At 34.8% G+C, this 18,757-nt stretch overlaps 1 protein-coding gene and 6 non-coding genes across 7 annotated transcripts; 6 read left to right on the top strand and 1 right to left on the bottom strand.

Annotated features, from left to right (window-relative positions):
- Nucleotides 329–400, top strand: TRNAC-GCA. The gene has a single exon. It is a non-coding gene; the product is annotated as a tRNA-Cys (tRNA).
- Nucleotides 405–477, top strand: TRNAR-ACG. Its single transcript has one exon. It is a non-coding gene; the product is annotated as a tRNA-Arg (tRNA).
- Nucleotides 7,176–7,247, top strand: TRNAC-GCA. Its single transcript has one exon. It is a non-coding gene; the product is annotated as a tRNA-Cys (tRNA).
- Nucleotides 7,252–7,324, top strand: TRNAR-ACG. The gene has a single exon. It is a non-coding gene; the product is annotated as a tRNA-Arg (tRNA).
- TRNAC-GCA lies at nt 10,175–10,246 on the top strand. Its single transcript has one exon. It is a non-coding gene; the product is annotated as a tRNA-Cys (tRNA).
- TRNAR-ACG lies at nt 10,251–10,323 on the top strand. Its single transcript has one exon. It is a non-coding gene; the product is annotated as a tRNA-Arg (tRNA).
- Nucleotides 11,753–12,529, bottom strand: LOC105174158 (histone H2B-like). The gene has a single exon (XM_011096159.2). The coding sequence runs from the start codon at nt 12,440–12,442 to the stop codon at nt 12,002–12,004; it is 441 nt and encodes a 146-aa protein (XP_011094461.1). The 5' UTR covers nt 12,443–12,529; the 3' UTR covers nt 11,753–12,001.

The raw sequence follows: 18,757 nt of genomic DNA, 5'->3' as shown, positions 1-18,757 counted from the left end.
TCCGCCCCGATATAATTATTTAATATATATATATATATATACATATTATTTTACTTTATTTTGATAGAATAAAAATATTATACCAATTGTTCATCGTTTGGTATTTGTTCAATAAATAAAAAATTATCCCACAGTACTTAACAAGAACGGACGAAAATAAAAAAATTGTTAGTAAAATATAATTGGTACAAATGGTTTGGACTGTTTTTATGAATCTTGAAAAGTAGTGATTGGGTTGGGAGATGATGTGCAAAATCCAACACAATTTGCAGGGAAAGTTTTTAAATTGTAGTTTAAAAAACTGAAAATATTTGATGGTAAACAAGATGGGTCCTTAGCTCAGTGGTAGAGCATTTGACTGCAGATCAAGAGGTCAGCGGTTCGAACCCGGTAGGGCCCTCTATGATTCCATGGCCCAATGGATAAGGCGCTGGTCTACGGAACCAGAGATTCTGGGTTCGATCCCCAGTGCAGTCGCCATGTCTTGTCTGTTTTTGTGTTAATAAACATTAAAATTGAGGGTTAAAACTAATAGGTGGACTAAACTCATTTTCTATAGAAATCTTCGAAATTTTAACATAATTAGATTTTTAAGTTAATTGTTCTACATTGGTATTAAATAAATATTTTAATTTGAAAAAAAAGAGTACGGAGACTTCTTATGGATCACAATGCCAGTACTATTCTTGTCAAAGCATGCTTAACTTTAAATTTTTTTGATAATTTAACAATAGTTGATATCATGCATATACGAAAATCAAATTAAAATATTTTGTCAAATAAAAAACAAAGTGCATTGTTGAATAGAAAAATGTATTAAATAATAGTTAAAAAAGACTAATTTAATTTGTTAGTCAAATTAACATATCATAGTGCATTTTCAAATAAAAATGGCCAACCAGACGTGATCAGCCGTTTGTTATTGGAGTGGGAGGAAATCTATTAAATATGAGAGATTCAGTCTAATTACATCTAGGTCCTTTAAAATTTAAAAAGTTATATATCTAATAATGTTACTTGCTGTTATAAACAAACAGATCCAATCACTAATGATATTTGAATAAAAATTCAGTTTTACCCTTGAGTTCACTGATTCAATTGTTTGATAATTACATAAATTCCCCTTAAAATGTGAGTTGCATGCCTACTCACTGTAGCACCCCCTAAAGATACTATGATTTTATTCTACCTAAATATTGTTATCATGCTTGAACTAAACCACATGTGTATGTATATGTATATGTATATATAATAGAGTAGTTACAACTTAAGGCCTTGTTTGCTAACCAACATTGGGTCGGATATCTCGTCTTTTCTAGGCGAGTAGGTTGCTTATAAAATTTTTGAGGTTAAAATGCATAAAATCCTCATGTGTTCTAAAACGTTAACTAAAAACCCCTCATGCCTTAAAAATAGGCGAACCCCCCTATGCTTTGGCAAAATCAACAAAAAAATACCCTTTTCATTATGAATTATCAGTAGGTGTAATGAACGCGCGTGTTGTGCGTTTTGGTGTGTGTTTTAGCTGTTTTGTAGCCTCTTTAGTGCCATTTTGACAAAAATACCCTTATGTGGTCTATATATGTGGTGAAGGCTTATTCAGGGTGTTTTTTTTCCAATGTTGAAGTGATTTCTATTTTCAGTGTTGTTGTACTATTTAGGTAATTTTATTAATTTAATAATTTTTTATGATGCAATTTTGATAATAAACTTACAATACATAAGAAATGAAATACATTAGCATTAAATAGAGAACAATTAACTTGTCAAAAACATAATCAACTTTATTTTTCTTAATTGAGGTAATGTGCAACCTAAAAGTGTGCAGCTTAGCACTATACATCAATTCATCAACAACTTAGCACTGTAATAACAACCTAAAAATTTTGCCATTCCAACTTATACATCAATCTAGGCAAACACACAAAAAAAAAAAAAACAGTTTGCCCAACCTACACATCAATGCCTTTGTGAAGAATTTGAGGGGTGGAAACAGAGTATATTCATGTCAGTAAAGTAAAGAATGAAAAGAAGGAAAAATAATGCTTTATTCATCTAACAAACACACAAAAAAAAAAAAAAACAGTTTGCCCAACCTACACATCAATGCCTTTGTGAAGAATTTGAGGGGTGGAAACAGAGTATATTCATGTCAGTAAATTAGAGAATGAAAAGAAGGAAAAATAATGCTTTATTCATCTAAAACTCAAGTACTAAAGTTACAGAAATGTGAAACTATATATAAAAAATAGAGTTCTAGATAAAGAAGAAAACTAACTCATTTTGAACTCTAACTGGCAACAGGCTCAACAAAAACTTAAATATTGAAATACTAATAAAAAACAAATACTGAGAGCAAAAGAATAAGTACGAGCAGAACTTGATAAGTACAATCAGAACTTGCTACAGCCTTTAGTAATAGTTTGCCCGCAAAAAAATTAGTTTGCCATTGGTAAAAAAACACTTCAGCATGCAAAAACCACCAGAATTGCAACTTATACATTTGATTGGGAATTTGAAGTCCTTGAACTTTCTTATTCTTTCTTGTTGGTTTGTTTTGGCCTGTATGAATTGGGAACTCCATTGATCATTGAAGAAATGGAAGCTCTGTGTTCAGTACAACACTGTCTCTTAAATTTGGAAGACTGATCAAGGGCAAGTTATTGTTTCCTCTTTTGTAGTTTACTTGATAAGGAGACTGGTTTTTGCTGTTTTCTAGGAGGTTTGGGTGGTTGCTGCAACTGCATTAATAGTAATTGAGTTAATTGACTGTAACAATAAAGTTGCAGGGTCATAAATGTAAAGGAAGTCCTATACCTGCTCATGTGTTGGTTGTTGCACATCAATACCCCTGGATATAATATGTACTGGGATTGTCCTACTCTGTTGAGGCATCTATAGAATAAATGTTGAAATCAGAACCTTTAATAAAAAAATATTATATTTATTGAATGAAAGCACTAACCTTAAGGGTTTTCTCAGGCCTTTTGCAGTTGAGAGCCCCTGTTCAGGGGCTGAATGTTGTTGAATTGGCTCTGGGGCTGGGGGGAGGTCCTGTTCTAGGGCTGAATATTGTGGAAATGGCTCGGGGCTAGGGGCCCATATTTTAGGTCTGAATGTTGTGGTTCTGGTACTCGGGGGCTGCTTTTGGAACATAGGGCTGTGAATTTTGAGGGGGTTGAGAAAAAACTGGGGGTATCTGCAACATAAGACAATATGTCAAAAAAGTCCAATAAAGTAGTCAAAAAGTTTTAATATGAAAAAACCCACCTCAATATGTATTGTCTCAGTCTCGTCAAAAGGTGGAAGAGGTGGGTACTTTTCCTTTGTCTGCTTTGCTCACTGCCCCTTATTGAACCTGATGCACTATATGATCTTTGGTTGGGATTCTACATATATCAATTAAAAACAGATAACATGAAGTATTAGTGCGAGACTAACAAATTCAACAAAATATATATACAAATATTAAAACTTGTATTTATGAATTTGAAATTAGCGTGGGGAGGGCTGGTGTAACTCCTTTTATTATGCCCCTTTCTCAAGCAAATTTGACAAGTATGGGTAAGACTCCTTCTTGACGCTCTTTCTCTCACATCATTTGCATTTTTCCTTCTACATTTTTTTGGCCTTCCCAGTTTGATTATCACATCAGGAGGATCTACTCTTTCCATCTTTGAATATTCAAAGTCATGCATCCCTAGCACTGGATAGGTCATATGGTTGTATACCTTCATATAGACTTCTTTCTTGAAGAAGTCATCAATGAAGTCCTCCATTTCTTCCCCAGTCCATGAAGGAAAACAATTTATACTCTCTAATTTTTGAATTTCAGCTTTCTTCATGATTTTTTTGGGCACACAACCCCTCGTATTTTTCTGTTCCTTCCCTCTTAACTTGGATTCTTGCCATGAATTTTTTTCTTATCCACTCAAACAACTCTATTATGGGTCATTCTCTTGCTTCCATGATAATATGATTGAATGATTTATTCATATTATTGACTAGCACATCACATCTTGTCTTAGTTGGGAAAAAACATCTTGCCTAGTGCACTGAAGGTATCTCAGCCAACCATTCATATGTATTTGTTCTCCACCTCCTTTTGGGTATGTTTTTTGAATTTATGCCATACTTTTTAAGTGTTAGTTAATGCTATAAGTTGAAGCAACTTTTCAAAACAATTTTTTCAATTCTTGCCCTTTAAATTTTCCCTTAAAATTGTTATACGGGAAAAATCCAGAGACTCCCCCTGTGATAATAGGAATGTTTAAAAAACCCCTATGAAAATTAAAGTATCAAATACTTCCCCTGTGATATAAAATAAAGTTCAAAAAACCCCCTCCATATAAAATTTGGGCCACACGTGCTTTGACTGCGATTTTGCTATGAAAGTACATTTTTTTGGGGTATTTTTGCCCTTCTATCACATTTAATATATAATATTATATATATTTAATAATAAAATATTATTTGTTATAATAATTATTTAATTAAAATATTATATATTTTTATTAATAATAAAATATTACTTTATATAATAATTATTAATTATTTATATAATAAAATATTAATTTAATTAAATTATATATAAAAGAAAAGGCAGCGGCGGTGTCTTCGTCGCTACTGTTGCTGAAGAGGAGGGCGCAACTGTGCCCTCCTCACCCCTGGGCGACGGCCGTCGCCCATCCCGATTAATGAAACTTACATTTACCAAGAAAAAAGATGGGGGTGGGGGTGGGGGGTTATAATTATTATTTTGAATTTTTTTATAAATTATAATTATATATTATAAATTAAAATAATTATTTATTAATAGGCGTAGTTTGACCAGTTGACTAGAAGAGGTATTTTAGTCATTGTTTCTGTAAAAAGGCTCAATTGACCAGGGAGTGGTGTGATTATTTATTCGTAACATAAGGGTAATTTTTTATATTAAAAATTTCATAGGGAGATTTTTGATATTTTGATATATCACAGGGGGTCAAAATGGATTTAACCCATTGTTATACGTATGCCTAAAACAGAATCTATGTTCAGCTCCAAGTGCCAATTCAACAATAACCTCTAATTCAACAATAGCCTCTAATAACCCTTATGCATATCTGAAATGAAGGCCCAATTTCTTTGATTTTGTGACCCTATATCCTTGAGTAGAAGGTTCAGAAACCATTCCCAACTATCATACTTCTCAACCTTGACATATGCAACAATAATTAGATATATGTTGTCATTTGGATCCCTCCCAATAGCAGTCAACAATTGCCCCTTGTATAGCCCCTTCAGAAAACACCCATCCAACCCGATTAATGGTCTATATCCTTCAATGAAGCCATCTCTTAACCCCTTCAAGCAAAAATTTCTTTGTAAAACAGGTGGATTGAGTTTTTTGTTCAGTTTCATTATTAGGGAATTACTAGGATTATGCTTAACAACAGTATGACAGTAGTCATACAATCATACATATTGTTCTTTCACATCACCTCTTATCAATGTAAGAGCATATTCTGTAACTTTATGCATGGAAATATCAATGTAAATTTTTCTTCTCATTTTGTTCTTTAATGATTGAAGAGACTCATTTGTATTGTCTCTTACAAAGCATTCAATTCTCTTACCAATAAACTTGAAATTGACCTGTTTATTTTCAACTTTGTGTGCACAAGTATGCTGTCCCTTGATAAATTTTATTTGGAATGCTGCAGATTTCATGACTGAAGATACCCTTAGCTTCTAATTACACTCATTCTTACATGTTGTAATTATCAAGTATTTATCATTCTTCAGCAACTTCAAATCCCAACCCCTCCTCACTGCCTAATCCCTCAAAACATCCATAAATTTTGCTCTTGTCTCAAACTTCATACCCATTGCCAAGTCTACCTTACACATATCCAATCTTCTCATCCCAAATTGGACATTTATCCCCCTCATCATCAGAACCTATAATAGATTTTAATTCTTCATCTTCACAGTCACTAAACCACTATGATCTCCCCTACTACTCCTTTCACCCCTTTGATTTTGTTGTTGTTGCTTTCTTCTTTTTCTTCTTTCTCTCATTGAAATAACCGAGTGTTATCAGCATTGTTCTTGTTAATTTTTAGGCCTACTAGTGAAGATATCATCATCCCAATGATCCTCTAAGTATTCTAACATCCATGAAGGACAATTAGAGACCAATGATGAATCAACCCTATCACTCTCATTATCAATCACATTTTCTTCCTCAACCATATTCTGTTCCTCAACCCCTGTTTCAACCTCTCCCTCTACCCCAGTTTGCACATATCCCTCAACCCATATCTCATCCGCTTCCTCAAGCACTACTTCCACATTCCCAAACCCTAGCACCCTCAACCCCTTGCTCAACTCTTGCATCCTCAACCTCGTCTCCCTCAAACCTTTATTGTGATAATGACATTTGTTCATCAATATTAAAGATATTACCATTTGCATCCATAGACAATAAAGGGCCTAATTTTTCCTCAATATAAACTGATGTAACATTGTAGTCCTTGTAGTCTCTTATTAACTTCCTAATACCCTGATCCCCTTTTTAAATCTTTATAAACATTTTGTAAAGTTTGTTGGGGAAGTGAATAATAGATTATCATGTTACTACCCTTGCCCCCAACCTTAATATATATTGTTATTACCTTATCATAGAATAATATTTCTTTATCAATTCAACGAAATAAGACCTTATAACCCCAACATACCTAATGGTTGGAACCTATTCTATAACCCCACCTAACCATACAAAAAAATATACGAAATCCCCTAACACCATTATCTGCAAATAGAAATAATAGTATATATATCACATTTGCAGGAGTACCAACAAAAAATACAAAAAGAAACCACATTTGTAGCAGTAAATGTAATTAGATCAAATTTTACTTGAGGACACTATAATTATGGGTAAATTACATTGACCCCTCTTGAAATTAGCTAGATTACACAGGCACCCCTTATGTTTACAATATTATAGCTACACTTCATGATAGGTGTTAGTGTAAGTTTTGATTTGAACAAGGGTGTAGCTGTAATATTTTAAAAAATAAGAGATGTTTGTGTTTTTTGGCCAACTTAAGGGGTGTCGATGTAACTTACCCTATAATTACCCCATCAAAATTCCAACTTACAAGCAACTGTGATTTGTCCCAACAAATGGGTCCTTAGCTCAGTGGTAGAGCATTTGACTGCAGATCAAGAGGTCACCGGTTCGAACCCGGTAGGGCCCTCACTGACTCCATGGCCCAATGGATAAGGCGCTGGTCTACGAAACCAGAGATTCTGGGTTCGATCCCCAGTGGAGTCGGCTGCACTTTTTTCATCCTCCATGTTAGTAAGTTTGTTTATTGTTTGTCTTTACATCCAAATTTTGAAATATAAAATCTTTAATTGAGTTCTAAATTAAATAAATTTGAGTTATAAATATTTTCGAAATGGACAAATTTGAATAAGCCCATATCAAATTTGGGTCATTGGCACATGTTTAATTATATATGGTTAGGAGATTCGTCCACTAAAAAATACATAGTGTTTAAGCTAAACAAGTTTGAGCTGCAAGTCAAAATCCTAAATCGTATGTATAGCAATCGAGCTCGAAAACACACACACTGCACACATACAACAAATCCACAATACCTTAAGCCACCCAATTTATTTTATGGTATCATTTGTAAATTTGTGATTTAATTTCATAATTATTAATTTTTTATATTAAAATTAGTAATATTTAATATTATTGATTTTAAGTTTATTTGAATTCATTAATATTAAGACATTTAAATATTGAACGTATTATCATTGTGTTGACAATTGAAATTGCTAGCAAATTGTTTTTTTGTATTTGCTATTAAATCTGAATGTCATCATTATAAATAAAACTTATATTTAATCCATATCAATTACAACATGATGTTTCAATTACAACTTATTAATAAAATTAAGATTGAGGCACATGTGTTAAGTTAAATGAAAGTGCAATTTAACTGTAAATATGATTTAATTTATATAAATTATAATGTGAATTTTTACTAATAACATAAATTCATAATAAATAATATAATATATTTAAATTATTAATAATATTATTTTAATTAATTAATATTTTACTCAGATCGATATTTAAATTTAGAAAATGAACTTTAGTATATTAATTTTTTTATATTACGTTACTTTAATTTTTTATTTTAAATTATAAAATTTAAAAATTTGATAGTGAAAAAAATAATTATTTAATTTTTAAGGAGGGAAAAAAAAAAAAAAAAAAAAAAAAAAAGAGAGACCACAGAAGACAATTTCAAAATAAAGAAGAATAAAGATGGGTAATTTTATAAGATCAAGAAAGACATTTTAGTGAAATTGTACTAGAACACCTCGTCTTTCAGCTGTGTAGATAAAAAGGGAGAAACTTGCCTCCAATGAGATTCTCTCTCTACTGAAGAGGAGGCTGGGAGCAGTAGGGCCTTCAATTTCGTGAAGGGACTTCTGGCTCCTCCATATAAGAGCTTTCTAGAAATCCTTCCACGTGATCAAATAGTGAATTTATTGGCTTCATAGGCTGGCAAGGTAAGGAGTATGAGAGTTTAATTCCAGTGTGTGCTTAATCTAAGAGATTTACTTAACCTGTTTGTAGACTATCTTGCTGATTGGAAATTTGCTTGAGTGGGGGGGTCCTGCTGTAGAGGAGGCCCAAAGGAAGATGGAGGAGCTGGAGAGAGATATGCGCGAGAAAGAGCGCAAGCATGAAGCCAACATTACTCATTTGAGGTCTTAAGTGTCGAGCCGTCATGATCGCTTGGAGCATGCGGCACTAAAGCTTCAGGATTACCCCTCTATTAAGGAAGGAAACCAAAAGTTCCAGCCGACTGACAGATTTCAAGAAGTTCGAGGAGTTTCAGCGCCTTCTTGTAGATAATGCCTTGAAGTACTATCATCACGGATATCGGACCTGTGCAGCTTCCAATTTCTTATACATCCATGCAGGACTCGTGGATGCTCCTGAGCCTGATGAAGAAGTCCCTCAAGAATTGCTTGAGAACCTGCTCTATGTTCCTCTAGAAGGTGAGGCTCCAATAGATCCAGAGAACCCCATGGTGGAAGACATTGTTCCTTTGAAGGTGGTCCCCCTACTGCTTATGAAAGTGCAAATCTTGCCACCAAGTAAATCTGTTTTCCTTGTTTTTTTGCTAAAGAGTATTGCAGCCTCCTCCATGAGGTTTATTGAAATACCTACTTGTGGGCTCTGAATGATTTTGCTCTTATTTCTTTCCTTGCTTTATTGATCTATGCTGGTTTCGTATTTTCTCTTTCTCATATGCTAGTGCTTTGAGTAAGATTCCTGCAATGGTTAGTGTAGTTCGAAGGAAGAGCAGGTGGAGTTGTCTTCCTTCTGTTTAGAGAATTATTCTTGTGAAAAGTGAGTATGAGAAAGGAAGGTATGCATATCTTAAGTGTTTCTATAAGGTAGATCATAGTAAAATAGTCAGATCCTGGATATATGGTTGTTGAGATCACTTCCTCTTAAAGTGATAAATATAAAGTCTGTTTCAACCAAACAAACTTGAATGACCACGATCACTTAAGGAAGCCAAGCACTAATAAGCTGCACATTGTCAAGGTGTTTTCAACAGATTGCCTGTTGGCAAGATGCGTATTAACACAAAATGTACGCCACTAAACTATTTTAAGAAAATACAGCTAGGTGATAAAAAATGCATCCCAGCAAGGCGACTTAGGTAAGCATGCTCCAGCAAGGCGAATTAACTAAGTGTGCAGCAACAAGGTGACTTAAGTGTGCGTGCGCTAGCAAGGCGACTTAAATATTGCTGAGTGTTTGTGCTGTGCATTTAGTTTTTAGACTCCATCCTGCAAATGTCATGAGACAAAAAGCAAAGGCTGCATTTTTATTAAGAAAGAGATGCTCTATATTTAAGAATCGATTTTAAGTAAGGAAGTTTCAAGAGTAAAACTTCCTGAATTTGCAAGAATTTCACGATTGGAAAACTTTCTGCCATCTATGTCTTCCAATACCTCAAATTTGAGATTTGGGTGATTTTGTAGGGCCTTTCTCGATTGGGGGATACAGTATTGAGAACAATGACTCAAACCAAAGCCGTAGACAACGTACAAGGAGATGAAACCGCGACCCTCACACCAAAAAGGGTCCTTAGCTCAGTGGTAGAGCATTTGACTGCAGATCAAGAGGTCACCGGTTCGAACCCGGTAGGGCCCTCCATGACTCCATGGCCCAATGGATAAGGCGCTGGTCTACGGAACCAGAGATTCTGGGTTCGATCCCCAGTGGAGTCGTCTCCCCCTTCCTCAGTTTTTTCCCCCCATATCTCGTCCCATCTGCTGTCTTTTGCAGAGTCTTAGCACCATGTTTACCGTCTTTATACTGTCTCTTATTACTTACCCACATTCTAATCACACCGGACACCAAATACATGATAATTGTAGTGCACTCGTTGCACCTACCACAGGCATCCATATGCTCCTCAGGGTATTTGCTGAACTTTCAGTAACTAGAAACCTGTGGTTCCTAACAACACTAATACACTTAGTTGGATTTCAGTCATGATCAAAGTGATCCAACTTTAGATTTGCATTAATTCAAGTGCCAAAAGATAGTGCTGCCTATTGGCTTGAAATTTTGTTTGGATTGATGCATTTAGGATGTGGATTTCAAATTCATAACACAAAATAATACTTTGATCTTGTTTGACTAATTCTATAGTAAAACAGATTTCATATTCTTAAACTCCGCTTTTGAATTGTAGTTTGTAGTAATATAATAGATTTCAAATCTCGAAATACATCATTCAAGTCCAAATTATTTCATCCAAACGTAGCATCAGTTCTATAAAACCAAGCTATTCTGGATAACGAAAAGCAATACCAGTCAGTCATGAAATTCGACTAACCTTTGAGTTGAGACCTTGCATGAATGAGAGGCAAAGACAGGATCCAAAGCAACATTCGACTGAATAATGCAGCAGCATGATTCTCCATTTTCTCCTGCATTTCCTTTGTTGCTGGCATAAACAAGTCCAGAGAGAGAATACTCAGAGTAAGATGCGACCACATCCACATCCACTACGACATCATATACTTTTACACAATCAAGCTCGAAAAATTACAGAATAAAGTAGGAAATTTGCAAATGAAAATCAACTGCTGGAAAAAGATTTGCACAGCAAAATCTAAAACAGTGTAAAGTGTTTGTTCCTATATACAATTGTTGAGAACTTAGATAGTTGAAACACATGGAACGAAGATTACCAAGAAACTTTACCTTATCCATTCATTATATACAAAATACCAAATAGACTTCCAAACTTACACACACGCCCGAACCAAAGTGCATAGGCTGCTCCTCCGACCAACAAAGTAGAAAATCAACAATAAATGCACTCACTTTCCTCATCTCACAATTAATCAACTTATCCTGAACTCATACAGTTAAAAAGATCAGAACAAGTCGCTTGTTCTAGTGCTTAGACAGGATAGGCATCAGCATAAAATGATATACCACAGGGCAAAGTGTGTGGAAGGAGATACCCAGATGAATTGGCACAGATGTTCTAGCAAAGAAGCTTTCAAGAACATACTTATAGATTCAATGCTTATTATTTCATTGCTTCAGTTTTTTTATATGGAATAATTAACTAGGAAACAACACATAAAGGAGAAAACACTGACGTAATATTGAGCTATCAAATGAATCTGCAAAAGATTCTGATAGTGATTTTCAGTAAAAATTCCAATTCCCTGCAGTTGTTCCAAGCAAAGTATAAAAAAGGGGAACAAAAGGAAGTCTGAAAGCCGAATAGCCATCCATTACCCACATAAACCATACAAGGGCCTTTTTTCTTTAATTCCAAACAACCCTAATTTACATAACCCTAGCAAACCCTAGATTAAACATAGAGACGCCACAAAAGCAGTAATTAAGAAAAAAAACCAAAAACCTAACAAGTTATATCCTTCAAGAGCTAGTGAATTTCGTAACGGCCTTGGTACCCTCGGAAACAGCGTGCTTGGCCAACTCCCCAGGAAGCACCAATCTGACGGCAGTCTGAATCTCCCGGGAAGTGATGGTCGGCTTCTTGTTGTAGCGCGCCAATCGCGACGCCTCCTGCGCCAATTTCTCGAATATGTCGTTGATGAAGCTGTTCATGATACCCATAGCCTTGCTAGAGATACCGATGTCAGGGTGAACCTGCTTCAGCACCTTGAAGATGTAGATCTTGTAGGTCTCAGTGCTCTTCTTCATCCTCTTCTTCTTCTTGTCCCCAGCAGCGGCTCCTTCCTTCGGCAGCTTCTTCCCGGCCTTCGGCTTCTTTTCCGCCGGGGCCTTCTCCGCTGCCGGAGCCTTCTCGGCCGCGGGTTTCTTCTCGGCGGGCTTCTTCTCTGCCTTCGGAGCCATCTTTAGAGAGAGAAAATTCGGGTTGCGAGGAAAAGATTTTTCCGGATAGCACTGAGTGTTTGGCGATACGATGGGAAACAGACAAGGGATGAGGAGTGCTTATATAGGGAGATGGGGTGTCGTATTACTGGTAAGTTTCGTTTGACGCGGATCGTGAATTTGGACCGTTGATTAGCGTTTGGATGAGTGGTGAAGATTGTACGTATTCAGCTTTAGAAGGCTTTTTGCTTGGGCGCTAATTCACGAACGAAAATGATTTCAAATCTACTCTTTTCATTACACTAATTTCCTTTGAATTTTTCAATTTTTCAATTAAATTTATTACAAAAACAATTGAACAGTTATTTTATATTAATATAAGAAAATATAATTATTTTCAAAAAAATAAAATTACAAAACCAATTATATGCTCAAATAATAGTACGAATATCACAAATATTTTAAAATCTAAACTTCAATTCGCTAGTCGTCTTGCAACTATCTATGTATGCAGAATTATTTTGTGGTATTGTATGTTTTTTCGTATAATTTTTATGTTAGTGAATTTACATTTCAATTATTGAGTTTTAAGGTTTCAGTTTACTTTACGATGATCGTAGATTTAAAATGGGCATTATGTTCGGACTTGTGATACTGCTAATTTTTTTTTGTATTAGCATTTTTTGCTCTGATATATGTAAATGTTGTATTTTAATTATATTTAGAATATGTTTTTTTTTATAATAATTTATTTATACAATCTTTTAAGTCAAATTGCTATAATTCTTCAACTAATATAGGTGACCTGACACATTTGGTTGATCAGGTATTATTCTATTATACTTCTCAATTCTATTATTTTTTTTTCTTGTGCTAATTAATTCTGGATTAGATTAATAATCTAAGCTAGTTTGCAACTTACATTGCAACTCTTCGTGGTTGTGATTATTTTAATATTATAAAAAAAATAACAAAAATATATCAAGTTGTGGATATTGTCCACGATTTGAAAAAAAAAATTAAAATATTGAGTCACGAACAATATCCAAGACTCTGAGTCATGGACAACATCCACGATAAGACAACATTTAAAAAAAATTAAAGGCTGACAACCGGCCTTGACTTCAAGCATAGCAGTCAGCTCAACTTTTTTCATTTTCTATATTATATATTATATATATTATAAATTTAATATTATATATTATATATTATTATTTAAATATTATATGTTCTTACTTATTCGTCCCTCTATGTACAAAAAAGGTGATTTAACGTCTGACAACATTCTTGACAAATTAGGAGGCTCTTTTGGACAAGGAAACCTTCACTATGTTTGGTTTCATTTTTAATTTGTTTTGATGTGTTCTGTGGAGATAGAGAGAGAAAAATAAAGATAAATAAGTATGTGTTAAAAATAGTGTGTATATTACGTGAGCTTCACACACATGAGCATTCTCTTCATCATCATCCTCATCGCTAAGATTCAATCTTCCTAGCAACCATTCATTGCTTTCATCTATCCCATCTAAGGCAATTGGATCAATGGTATCACATACGTTGTACCACAACCTCAAAGCTATACTGTACTCAATATAAACCAAAATTATTTAAACGCTTTTGCTCCAGCCTATTTCTTCTTTTGGTAGAGCTACATAAAATTCAATATTATTTTTTCGTAAATTTTAGATTAAAAATACATTAAATTATTATACTATCAAGCATTAGTAACTTAGTTTTCAAACACACTTTAATTTCTTCAAACACACTTAATTTCTTCTTAGTTTTCAAAAATACTTGCTTCCTTGGCCCTATCCATTGCTTCATAAATGTAGCCCGTCGGAGGCTTTTTTCCACCATTAACCAATCGAAGCACCTTGATCAATGGACCAACTACTTTCAATATATAAAGTATGTGATTCTAAAAGGAAAGCTTCAATATTGTGCTTGCCACAAGTTTTTCTTGTGACTCTTTTGCATACTTGCTTTTTGTCCACTTTTAGAAGTGAACATCTCACTAAAAAAAAGGACGGAATTTATAACGGCTTCTTTTGGAACGACCACATATGCACGGCTTTTGTTGCATATTGTAACGGATAAGGTGTTATGACGTCATGTCGGGGCTAATAAGAATTTCGATTATTTGTAACGGCCAATATCATTGAAGAAGCCGTTACAAAGTAAATATATCCCTAAACCCGTAACAAGTTAATGATTGTTTTGAAATTATTTTTGAAGTTAAGGACAACCAACATTTCTTATAATGCTAACCGTTACTAAGATTGTAGAAAATGCCGCTACAAATTTATAAACATGAAAGACCGTTATAAAAACCGTTAATTATTTTTTACTGTTACTATTTTCATATAGTTTTTGCCACAGGCGGTTAAATTTGTGATGGTCATTGGAAAAAAATGTGCAGCTGCTACAAGAACCGTGTAAAACACCATGAGAAATTCTATGTAGAAAGTGTGTTACAAAGACCAAGCAAATATGGAGGGCTTCTTTTACCCGTTTGTATTACAAAGGCCGTTCCGAATGCGGGTAAAAGAAGCCGTCCATTACAAAGGCCATTCCGAATGTGGATATTATAACGGCTATTTCTTTCGCTCTAAAGACCGTTACAAAAGTCGGTACAAAATAGCTTATATATATGCGTGTTGCAAGTTGTTTTCAAAAATTTGTTCTAAAATTTATTTATTAATCACACACACTCTTAATATCTCTCTGATTTTTGTGCATATACACTTGATCAGGTAGAATTGCTTAATTTTTGGACCAACAACTGCTGACATCTTAAGTTGGTTGACCAGGCAACGACTTTAACGATTTTTGTTACTCAAATTGTAGTTTAATTATTTTAGTTTTATAATTTTTTGATCTTATATGTTATGTATTTTTAGTGTAAAGTAATATCTATAAATTTATAGGTCGAAATATAATTATATATGTACATTTAAATATGTAGTGATATATTATTATGTTACGACAATTGAGGAGATGGATGTATGATAAGAACCTCATGATGAGGCAGGTCTTACATTGGAGTTTGATGACAGGGTTAAGATTTTCATAGAATAGGCCAACTGTCAGCGTGGATATATGGATGGGGATAAAATTAGGTGCTCTTGCCGAAAGTGCAAAAATAGAAAGTTCAAAATACCCGACGATGTCAGTTTCACTTATGTATGTGAGAATTTATGCCAGAATAATATAATTGGACTTTGTGGCTAGGAGATAGTGCAGGAATACTTTGATTCTGTGACTGCCCCTCCAGTGCAGAAGGAGCAAACCCCAGCTGCTCAGGAGGAGTGTAATTATTCCCACTAGGGTGATGAACAACAGATGGATTAGACTCAGAAGATGGTTTTAGATGCAATCGGGTCGTGTTATTTTTCTTCTTACCACGATGGTGGGTCTGATGATGGTGCGAGGTCCTATCCTACTGATGTCAGTGCTAGTTCATATTATTACACTAGTGGCCCTTATGTTTTAGGGTTGGCGGACTGTTTTTACAATGTTGTGCACGCTACTGACAAGCCCTAGTGGAGAAGTTGCCATATTTCTGAATGATCATATAATCGAATATCCCAGTGGGCTATTAATATATCGCCTTCCGATCACACTCTACCGAGAGATTACTGCAATATGAAAAAAATTGATAAAGAATTTGTGTTTACCCATTGAAAAGATTGATGCATGTAAAAATTATTGCATGTTGTATTGAAAGTACGACGTCTATTTGAAATACTGCAAGTTTTGTGGAGACATTAGGTACAAGTCGACGCGGGAGCGAGACCCCACTGCAAGAAGTCCCCGTATGTCGTTCTTGGGTACTTGCTACTTACTCCCCATCTGTAGAGGTTGTATTCATAGAGAGCAACATACACCCCCACCCACCCACCCACACACACACACACCTAAACACCACACACTCAAACAAACACACACACACACACACACACACTCTCACAAACACACGCACACACACTCAAACAAACACACGCACACACACACGCACGCACACACACACATCCCCCCTACAGGCGCACACACACACACACACACCCAATCACCACACACACACACACACACAAAAGATGCACAGACAAGGTAATAGAAAAGTCGGAACAAGGAGGGGGCATCGTTCAACAAAACTTCTCAAGTTTGTGGTCGATAAAATTGAAAAAGATATGCAATAGCTAATTAGAACATATAAAAATATATTCCTGAACATCATGATCTCAACAGAAACCTGCTACATCATATCATAATTTTCAAAGAAGTTGATCCAGAAACTAGATAATATTAATCACAAAATCATTGCCCTAATACAATTATATAAATAAAATACACTGAAAAATATTACAACCTACTTTGCTCCAATAATAACACTGGGTTCAAAAGAGCAGCAATATTAGGTTATTGCTCTTCATTTCAATATATATTTTTTCATATTAGGTAAACAAAAATGAGTATATACATCTATGAAAACACACAAAAATATTATAAAGGACATAAATAGACCACAAAGACACATAATACCCGTAATGAGCATAAAATATTGCGAAACTATGGTGACATCCTGCACGAGAAAAATGATTGTGTAAATAGAAATGAAAACTTAGAAATTGAAAAAGAATGACTAATGTAATAAGACGCAGATGACATTCGTTGGCGCAGAAAATAAAAGCAACACCTCACTTCTTCTATGTTCAAAAGTAAAAAGTATTCTACTGTGACACACACACACACACACCCACATACTCTCTCTCACACACACACAACCACACACTCACAAACACACACACACACCCCACACGCGTGCGCGCACACACACACACACGCCACACATGCACACGCACACACGCACACACACACACAAACACACACACACACACACACTCTCTCTCTCACACACACACACCCCACACGCACGCACACACTCACAAACACACACACACCCCACACGCACGCACACACACACCCACACACCCAATCACCACACGCACGCACACACACACCCACACACCCAATCACCCCACACACACACACTCAAAAAAAAAAAAAAAGATGCACAGACAAGATAATGAAAAAATCCGAACAAGGAGGGGGCATCATTCAGCAAAACTTCTAAAGTTTGTGGTCGATAAAATTGAAAAAAAAATGCAATAGCTGATTAGAACATATAAAAATATATTCCCGAATATCATGATCTTAATAGAAACCTGCTACACCAGATCATAATTTTCAGAGAGGTTGAGCCAGAAATTAGATAATATTAATCACAAAATCAATTGCCCTAATACAATTATATAAATAAAATACACTGGAAATTGCTGCAACCTTCTTTGCTCCAATAATAGCACTGGGTTCAAAAGAGCAACAATATTAGGTTATTGCTTTTCATTTCAATAAATACTCTTTCATATTAGGTAAACAAAAACGAGAATATACGTCTGTGTAAACACAAAAAAATATTACAAAGGAAATAAATAAACCACAAAGACACACAATACCCGTAATGAGCATAAAATGTGGCGGAACTATGGTGACATCCTGCACGAGAAAAAGGGTTGTGTAGATAGAAATGAAGACTTAGAAAATGAAAAAGAATGACTAATGTAACAAGACGCATATGACATTTGTTGGCGCAAAAGATAAAAACAACACCTCACTTTTTCTATGTTCAAAACGTAAGTAAAAGATGTTATACCGTGACACACACACACACACGCACACGCACACACACACACACACACTCAAACACACCCCACACACACCTAGACACCACACACTCAAACACACACACACACACACTCACAAACACACGCACACACACTCCACATGCACGCACACACACCCACACCCACACCCAATCACACACAAAAAAAATGTACAGACAAGGTAATGAAAAAGTCGGAACAAGGAGGGGGCATCATTCAGCAAAACTTCTCAAGTTTGTGGTCGATAAAATTCAAAAAGAAATGCAATAGCTGATTAAAACATATAAAAATATATAATACTGCAAATCATGATCTCAATCGAAACCTTCTACACCATATCATGATTTTCGGAGAGGTTGGTCCAAAAATTAGATAATATTAATCACAAAATCATTGTCCTAATATAATTATATAAATAAACACATTGGGAAATACTGCAATCTTCTTTGCTCCATTAATAGCATTGGGTTCAAAAGAGCAACAATATTAGGTTATTGCTCTTCATTTCAATAAATAATCTTTCATATTAGGTAAACAAAAATGAGAATACACATCTATGTAAACACACATAATTGTTACAAAGGACATTAATATATCACAAAGACATACACTA

Source organism: Sesamum indicum, linkage group LG11 (assembly GCF_000512975.1).
Source record: "Sesamum indicum cultivar Zhongzhi No. 13 linkage group LG11, S_indicum_v1.0, whole genome shotgun sequence".
NCBI classification, from domain to species: Eukaryota; Viridiplantae; Streptophyta; class Magnoliopsida; order Lamiales; family Pedaliaceae; genus Sesamum; species Sesamum indicum.
This window is presented reverse-complemented; position numbering and strand designations above follow the sequence as displayed.

Excerpts from the sequence above, each read along its gene's own strand:
- LOC105174158 (XM_011096159.2), bottom strand. The coding sequence starts at position 12,442 with ATGGCTCCGAAGGCAGAGAAGAAGCCCGCCGAGAAGAAACCCGCGGCC.